The sequence below is a fragment of the Lingula anatina genome, chromosome 7 (genome assembly GCF_051362555.1).
Source record: "Lingula anatina isolate TDL-2025a chromosome 7, LinAna3.0, whole genome shotgun sequence".
In the NCBI taxonomy this organism is placed as follows: domain Eukaryota; kingdom Metazoa; phylum Brachiopoda; class Lingulata; order Lingulida; family Lingulidae; genus Lingula; species Lingula anatina.
The window spans coordinates 23,224,149-23,233,355 of record NC_141773.1 but is presented as its reverse complement, the minus strand read 5'-3'; the positions used below and the strand labels follow the sequence as shown (position 1 = coordinate 23,233,355).

Genomic DNA, 9,207 nt, shown 5'->3' with positions numbered 1-9,207 from the left:
GTAGATTAGTGAGCCCACTAATGTCAAATTATGTACACGTTTAGTGCTCAATAAACATTATTATTATTATTATTATTATCATTATTATTATTATTATTATAAATCACGTGTTTAGAAACTCTTCACAGATTTGTGCTGTATTACTTCCTAGAAATGAACAAATTTTGTATTGAAGATTTCTGTAAATTTCTTTTTCTTTTTATTAATATTTTGCAAAGGTGAAACATTTATTTGTAATTGTTATGAAAATATTTATATATATCAAAGTGCACATGGCTGAAATTTCACGACAGTCTATGAACGCATGACGTTTGATTCACGGTCTTATATGAATGCATAAAACTGCAGCTAATTCTTTATATCTAGTACCTGTAGGAATTTTTTCTTAGCAAGCAACTTTATTTGTAAAAAAAATGCATCCGAAAGAAAACGGTACATAGGCATCAATTTGAAATAAAAGCAAATACCAACTTACGGTGTTTAAACTCTGGGATTCAAAAGGAAATTTAATGGCTCTATCAGAAAAGTGGAATTTGCCAATGGACTGTAGATATTTCGAACTCCATTTTACCGAATGTCTACTATAAAGGCGATAACAATGGCGATGAAAAAATAACAAATAGTTTGAAGTGGGATAAAGCAGAGGGAACGAATTTGTTCCAAAAATTATGCAACTAGCTTAGGTATCATGTGAAGTCTAATAACATGTAGTAGGTCCCACTTTGTAAAGTTGTTTAAAAATCATTATTGTGGGACATCGTGTGTCATCTCCGGATAAAACTGTAGTTCTCGGGAATCAATGAACTAATGCCATTTGCTGTAGCTGTTAAAGGGCTAGGAACTCAGACACATCATGTTTGGAGACCAAAATAGGTTATCAAAACAAAAAAGCTCTATTTCGTTCTTAACTGAAAGTTTCTTAAGTGAACCCGTGGCCAATGATTTCAAGTAAAAATGAGAAACGGGCTAAAATTATACAATCGGTGGTTTGTTTTCTTTTCTTTTTTTTATTATTCAATATTTAATCTGTATAAACTATGTGCAAGTAACGTGTATAAAAGACACAGGGCAAATAACGATGTTAGAACACAATTGGCTTTTTCTTGCTCCTCATTATTTTATCAATTTAACAATTATATAATATAATATAGATACCGCATTTGAAAGGCAAGAATGTAGGCCTAATTATTTTGGATATTTGTCATAAAGGTACATTAATGTAAAAAAAAGTGCCGGTGTAACATGAAAGAGAGTCCCCCTTCATATCCATTGGCACAGGTAAGCATCGATCTAGATTTTGACCCACTTAGGTCAGGCTAACCCCAACCATTGCAACTAAATTGGGGGTGGTCTTTCTGTTACACGGTCCTTCAGTTTATTCGTTTCACCGATAATCATAAATGTGCTACACTCTACATGCACCTATATATGTGTACGTGTTGGTTTTCTTGTGTGTTTCTTGTGAATTACAGATTGAAACAGCTTTTAAAACCAGATTATTACTACTATTAAACAACATCAACATGATAACTGGTGATTGTATATACGTGTAACAAAATCGTTTTACAAACAGCATAATTGCAATATCCGTATAAATAAAACGACACCAGAGTATCTTCAAATTATCTAACTTCTCTACACCATTATCGGCTCTTCTTTACTGCTCTGTCTCTCGAAATCCAAGGCACAGTAATAATGTTGAGAATCAGTGGGCGTGGCCATTGTAGCAGGAGCGCTGTGATTAACAGGTTTGTTCTGACCATCACCACCAGGGGCGCCACTTACGTGTGGCTCCCTGTCATCCTTGTTAGCACCATGTCTACCTTCCTGTATTGGTGCCACAAGCTGCCCTTTGCTGGGTGAAGTAAAGTCACTTTGTATACGAACGTTAGCTTCGACTGGAAAATGACTGCTACCTCGGCGCTCAGACTTGGTTTTACTTTCGTTTTCAAAATCCTCAAACTGAAAGTTATTTTCCTTAGAGTGAAGCAGCCCCATGTTGTGCAAAATTCTAGTTGTTGCATCCATGTCTGTGTTTTCTTTTCCATCAAAGCCGTTGTGAAGTCCACTCTTTGTTGAGTCATGTGTGCTAAACTCTGTGACATTATTATCTTTTGCTTGAGATGCATTTGCAGCCTGAGACATGCCGTACACGTTGCTTGAATCCATATCTTCAAGATGGTCGTATATATCATCTGGTGTCTCTGTTGAGCTTGCCACGTTAGTTGTACTTCCAGATATCCCACTGTGTACGTGGTACATGTAGTCGTCAATGTCGGAGTAGAGGTTGTCTGGACTCGTATCTCTTTGCAAATGTTCGTCTGTAGTAGGTCTTTCACTTAGAGGAGGAGGTGGGGGAGGGAAATCTGCATGATTGACAGCACCATGAGCTGTACGTGCCGCCCCGGGTCTGTCACGTGTTACATTGTACTCTCGTTTCTTGTCACCGCCTTCCTCACTGTCCGTCGTGGCTGATTGACTGATTCTTCTCAGAGATTTAAACGATTTAAGTTCCACGAGAAGTTGGTCGTGAAGCGTGGCATCTGCTGGTCGCCTGAGGCCTTTTAGCAGTGTGGGCGACTTCTGTCTCTGGGCACCCTCGCCTTGAGCGGGAGGTTTTCGATTAAATGAATTAAACACGGGGACTAATGGAGGTGGGGGTGGAGGGAGAGGAGGAGGAGGAGGAGGTGCTGGTTGTGGTGTACACACTGGCTGGAGTGGCATTGGAGGCCGTGGTGGGGGTGAGGGGGGGATGACGTCACAAAATCCTGGAGGTGGAGGGGGTAGAGGTAGGTTAAGGATAGGTGAAGTGGGAGGGCTGAGAGGGGGCGATGGGGGTGAAGGTAGATCAGGCAAAGGAGCAATTGAATCGTGGGCACCTGCTGCTACAAGTTCGTGTTCTCTTTTATGGGGCACCTCCATTAAAATGGGCGTTGGTTGAGCACCTGCTAATAAGCGTTTAGATCCATTCTCGGCTGTTTGTTGATGGATATTCAAATGATCAATCCCAAAATTTTCATACACAGAGCTTTCAGGTTTGGGGGCTGACAATTCCATGTCTGTTTTAATGCCTGATTTAATGAGGTTATTCCTCACTAGTTGATCTTGGGCCAGTCTTCCCGTTTCTTGTTCACCTTTGGAAGTTTGCTGTGGTAGAAAAGCGGGCACCATGGAACTGTTGTTTTCTTCTTCATGGATCAGATCTATTGATTGCTGCGACTTTTGCTCCTCGTGTGTTTGCAAGCTCTTCCTTGATGGGTCGATAGGGAGCTGTGCACGAGCTGGTTTGAACAGAAAGGGCGTGGGTGTTGCTCCAGCTGGTAAACGTGGTACGTGTCCGCCATCTTGAACTGAAGTCTGGACCTCCGGCGCTGTATCTGACAGACATTTCACGGTAGAAGCAACTGGGAGATGCTTCGGTCTTACCACATTGACTGGTTTGGATGGGATGACGTCATCATCTTGAGGAGGCTGGACGCCATAGGTGGCATTGACAGCGTGTCTCAAAACACTGACTGGTAAACTGTGTGACTTGTTGGTTTCATTTTCATAAACCCCAGAGCACTGCTCATCTTCAACACACGCTCCCTTTTCAGCACTAATGGTGTTCTTGCTCTCTTCTCTCAATGTCACCTCCACTTCGCTTTGCGTTTTGGTATTCCTGTGCGGCACGTTGGATTTCGCGCTATCCTCTGCTTCATTTTGACATGCTGATTGACCCGATGGCTCCCTCTTTTTGATTGGAATTTTAGAAAAAAGGCCTCCCTTTCCTTTGCTAAAGAATTTAGAGGGAGTCGCGTTTTGCTCATTCGGTGGAGCAGCTGCCCCGTTATTTGGCTTCTCAAAGGGAACAACCCTTGCCTTCTTCATGGGATGTACCTCTTGCACCTTGGTTCGGCCACTCATTCTGGACTGCTGTAGGTGGAGGGGACGGTTAGACGAGTTGACCTGGCGCAGCTCACGGCGGAAACTGGCAGTTCGGCTGATCTGTGTGTCCCTGAGGAGCTCATTCCTGTCCACCTCCCACGCCTCCACGGCGCTCGCCTCCTTCGACCACATATCTGCTGGACTGTTTATATTCCAGTCACTATGGAAACGTTCAATGTCGTAAACATCTTCGTTTTCTTCATACTGAGAGATGTGTTCTTTCTGTCTAAAGGCGAGTGGGAGGCCGGTGCGCATTCTGGCCTGATACTTTGAGGGCAGGGACCCAAAGCTGCCGTAGTGAGCCGGCTGGAAGGAAAGGCTACTGGGTCTGAGGTGGACCTCCAACTCGTTGGCAAAGGACACGTGTCTCCGAGTTCTCCTTTCCTTTGTCTTGTCCTCTTCAAAGTCAGACGTTTCACCTTCATCAGTTGGGTGGTCAAGCTTAATGATTATCTTAGAAATACCTTGTCCACTCGGATGATGGCGATGTCCACTGCTTGAACTGGGGTCATTTATGTTCAAATTCGTGGGGGGCAATGAGGGACCAGGACGGGCATCCGTCGGTCCAGGCAATTTGATAAAGTTTCCATTCATACTCTTGATTTGTTTCAAACGGCGCGTCAGGGTGAAGTTCTGCTCGGGTATGTCCTTGGTTATTGGAGCAGAAAAACATTTCGGCATGCCTCTTGGGTCCTTCTTTATACGAACCCTCATCTCCTCGCGGCAACAGGGGAGGCCACACGTGTGTCCAGGCGGGCTGTGGGCAAATGGCGCGAAATCATCGCAGTACACGTGCCCCATCGTCTTTAAATGTGCCAGGTCCTTCTTTGGCAATGTCGAGACCTTGTGCTTGTGAAGTTTTGCTGGAAGTGTGGTCGACTTATTCGGAACAAAAGGTATTTCTTGTTTTAGCGGAGACGCGGTGTTTCTACCTGGTTTTGATTGGTCGTAATGGAGTGGGAGTGTCGCCGCCTGGAGGAAAAGAAAAGAAAAAACATTTATAATTAATGTTACTATTGTAACCTTACTTTAAGCACATTTTATTTTATGTTTTCATGCGTAATTTTCCTTGCCTTATGATTACTGCGGAGACGTACTTTGTTTCATTTCATGTACAAAACTGTACTTTGATTTAACTTAGTGTGCCATGATTTAAATGAATGATTTTTATCATAAAAAAACGAAATATCATCTTCAAAATTTACCGTTCTACTTACCAATACACTTTCACGGCAGTGACATCACATTGGAGCATGCGTGGAAGAGAGACCATAACAATATTGAAGCCAAGAAAAATCTGCGTGAAGTTTCTTTGAAAGTTGAATATGAAAATAAGGCTTAAATACAACATACAAACTCAGAGCACCACAAGACATGGGACAAAAGTGGACAGCTGATGTTTTACTTTTTATATGAACAACGACTGATTTTTCTTGGCTATCTAACGGCAAGCTGCTTATTCCATGCATCAAAATAATAACACAATCTAGCAGAAAAAAGAATAATATTAACATAATATAAGGACTAAAAGACTAACACAAAGAGAGACGATTAAAACAACTATATCTAGTTTCAAAAGGAAGGGTGCATTTCAGAGGTGGATTATACACCATGGTATGATAAATGAAGCACCATCCTCCTATGGTTTCAAATCCATCAGGAGTTGCTGTGAGACAGTCGGAATTCATGATCAAGGAGGAAACACGGCTTCGGTTTGGTGTGTCAGCTTCTCTCCTTCGTTGCTTTACTACAGCTGGTTTGCGTAAATACCAAGTTACATGTTTGGAGGATTGTAATTTCAATTTTATCAGTTATCTTTGGTCGTCGTTTTGGCTTGAAATACTTCCAACTCAAATGTCAACTTGACTTCTGGACTCTAAGTAATACTAATGTTTGTGGAATCTTGTCCCATATTTAGAAATATGAGCGCGAGAGAAAGTAAAAACATTTATCTCTATTTTTTTGTTTGAGACTATCACGTGCTGTATAAAAAATAATAATAATTGTCACCCCCTTCCCATACTGTAGTGATCGTTGAGAATCTCTGGTGGAATTTTTCGGATAAAACTAGCGTTATGCTATTAAACTCCAGCTATGGTGCAAAAAATCACTTTCAAAAATGAGAATATAGTTAGGATAGTCGAGGTATGACAAAAATGTCATCATCCACGAAGCTTTCCATAATAAATTTTCAGATATTTTTGTTTTGCGTTTTCAAATTCTAGCCAACGCCGCGTGGATCATTTAATATTCATGACAATTTTTCATTCATATCAACTGAAACACAGAAGACTTTTCTGTACATATAATAACAACACTTTGTTTATTTATAAAACTTTCTGTTCATACAAACGCGTGGTGACTTGACACAAGATGTATTAAACACTTCACAACTATATAGACGAGTGCACGTGGTGGGGTAGGTGACGTCATGGCCGGCTCTAAACTAGCAAAATATTCTACTTCTACAGCAGCATTAGACTTGTTGTAAAACAAATCATTTCTTCAGTGACAGATCATTACTGTCACATTATTGGAATGTCTTCCTTCGTCTTACACCAAGGTCAACAGTGTTCTCCTTTGTCACTTATAAAACGACACCTTTAACCTTATCGTTACTTTGTCATTTATAAAACGACACCATTAACCTTATCGTTACTTAGCATCTAAAATAATGTTATTAGATATATCATAGGCTCATACCTAAATTTACGAAAATAGTGCTTGCTGCAAGCCATACAATTGTATAAAAGTCAGATATGGTAAGATAACACTAAAACATTACCTTTAACCTACTATAATCTCAAACAGTAAAGGGACTTCGTTTTGTTTCTACAGTTAGTTATAGGAGGGACCGTCTTAAATGGTGCTCAGTGACTTCTGACTTCACAATGAATTGAGATCATTAAAAACACTGCCTGCCACATAATTTATAAAAACAAATAATTTTTCGAGCCAGACACTTTGTTTTGTGGTTGTGTCACAATAGCAAATAAGAACAGAAGTCAAATCTTTCAGGACCAAGCAATATATCTATGAATTAGGTTTAATTTCTCATTTAATAGTCCTCATAGCACCATAAGTTCATTTATCTATGTCAAGCCACTAGCAAATGCCAACTTTTCAGTCAGAAATATCAGGATGATTTGGTCCTATCTTCTCTAGAGCTCTAAGGACTGATGATAAACAAGTAAAAATTCTCAGGTTTAAAACCTTGGGGAAGTAAGTGACACTATATAAAGCACCATCATTTCAAGTCAAACCTATAAGAGACATTTTCACTTGGTATAAACTCAGAGTCTCAGCTTCCACAAGTCATAATATACCACTATTCTGAAGTTAAATAATTTTCATCATATTAAACATTGGCCAGGTAATTCATTTAAAAAAAGCGATCCTGCTTAAGCAGGAAATTGGAAGACAATCCTTCAAGTAAATAGTGACAGCAACCATTCAGTTCAAAATATGTGCAATGTAAAACCACAAATAATAATCTACACTAAAAACTTATAATATATATCCTACTCTCCTTCAATGATAAGAATATACAAACAAAATATACATTTATATACACTTACAAAATCATATTGGCAGTAACATTAATAGTACAAACATGTACACCTTTAAGGCCATTATAATACATAGTTGAGTTTCAAATATAGAATGTTGAATATAACTGTCAGTCAGGAATACTTTAACTTGTCACTGATCATATGTTTTCCTTAACTCTCTCTCTCCTCAACTGGACATAATGTTCCTTTAATTTTTCAGCTCTCTCTGTTGACCATCACTTTCATTTGTGAAGAAAAAAATATGTGCTGAATTCTGTGGCACGCTTTTACTCCAGTACATCTTGAGCCATCTGTACTGATGTGTCATAGTACATATTTTCTTTCTTAATACAGTTACTATTCTTAATAATTGTCCTTTTGATGAGAATATACAGTAAAATATCTGACAATGTCAGAGTTTGGAACTGTCAAAATAGCAGTCAAATATTCAGTGGCAAAAAAACATCTGGAATTTTTCCAGAAAAAAAAATCATTTTGTTTACAACATCAACATGCAACAGTGTGAAGAATACACAGACATGCTGGTTGTCTTTGGTTACAGTAGCCATAGTAACCACAATGAGCTTGTATGCAACACTGAACTGACTGTAGTATGTAGAAAGAATACAGAAAAGGTATGACACATTTCATACAACTTTCAGGCACTGAGATTGTAGAGATCTCAAGATCTCTTGGTCATCAGATTTTACAGTATTCACTGTAGTAACAATAACAATTGCCGAGGCAACAAAAGTCACGACAACGGTCACCATGGTGATATGATACAGTTACCATGGCAATGAAGTGGATAACAATAACCACAATGGTAGATGGCACTTAATGAAGATGATGAGGTTGACAACAACAGCAGTGTGGACGTTATACAATGACTTCATATATGACCTTTTTAGGTTTATTTGGATCTGGCGTTGAATATCCACTTTCATGGCCGCTCCTCACAGACATGCCGTCCGGCTTCTGTATGCCATTCATGCCCGGATGGATGAGAGGGGACTTGTTTGGCATGTTCTGCATGTTGTAATATGGATGACCTGCCAAAAGAACAATACAGATATTATAATATGTATCATCATATATGCCTCTGGTTTAACTATGAAGTAATTGGTACTGAAAGTAAATAGGATACAATCAATACACATTTTACTCTACAAAATGTTTTTTACATTGGAAATACATCACTTTATATATGGCCAATCTTATGTAATTTAATATGAGGACCTATCTTTTCACTTGACAGCACTACCTACAAGTGAATGTTTTATTTTTTAAAAGACAATTAGCCAGTTATAATCACATACCTGATCTTTCCATATTTCTCCTGTTCATCTCATGTTCATCCAAGCCATTATTAAAAGCATTCTGTACTTCATAGGAGGTGTCGGGGGTATACGGGGGCGGCTTCTGCCAGTCTGGAGAGTGGTTGCCATGGTTCACGTGTCCGTTAGCTGGCCTCATTTTGTTTCTATCTAGCGACCCATACTGGACGTCTGAAACGAGGACATGGGGTTAGTGCAAGGTCGCTCAGGTGTAAAATGACCAAAAATCTTTCACATACTTTGCAGAATGTCTTTTTAAATATTTAATACTTTATTAACACATGAGATTCAACTTAATCATAATATTTCTTTGTTTCCAAACTGTTTATTGGTTTTGGTATAAGAAATCAACACCGGGCAAAGAGAAAGTCATCTAGCTATAACCAATATAA

The 9,207-nt window shown here is 39.4% G+C and overlaps 2 protein-coding genes across 27 annotated transcripts in view; both read right to left on the bottom strand.

Moving 5' to 3' along the window:
- Positions 1–980: 980 nt before the first annotated feature.
- LOC106154216 (uncharacterized) lies at positions 981–6,050 on the bottom strand. The gene is made up of 2 exons (XM_087018680.1): positions 5,145–6,050; positions 981–4,899 (listed from the first exon to the last, which is right to left on the bottom strand). Exon 2 carries the CDS (start codon positions 4,726–4,728, stop codon positions 1,636–1,638), a length of 3,093 nt encoding a protein of 1,030 aa, XP_086874806.1. The 5' UTR covers positions 4,729–4,899; positions 5,145–6,050; the 3' UTR covers positions 981–1,635.
- A 170-nt stretch (positions 6,051–6,220) lies between these two features.
- The window catches only part of LOC106154221 (contactin-1a), a 95,604-nt gene continuing 92,617 nt past the window's right edge, over positions 6,221–9,207 (bottom strand). For 25 of the 26 annotated variants that reach the window (XM_087018663.1, XM_013528493.3, XM_013528497.3 and 22 more), the window contains 2 exons: positions 8,798–8,986; positions 6,221–8,530 (listed from right to left, as the gene is read on the bottom strand). In XM_087018663.1, coding sequence (XP_086874789.1) covers positions 8,358–8,530; positions 8,798–8,986 — 362 coding nt within the window. In that variant the 3' untranslated portion in view covers positions 6,221–8,357. The remainder of the gene's footprint in view (positions 8,531–8,797; positions 8,987–9,207) is intronic. The other variant, XR_015335624.1, reaches the window with a different exon arrangement.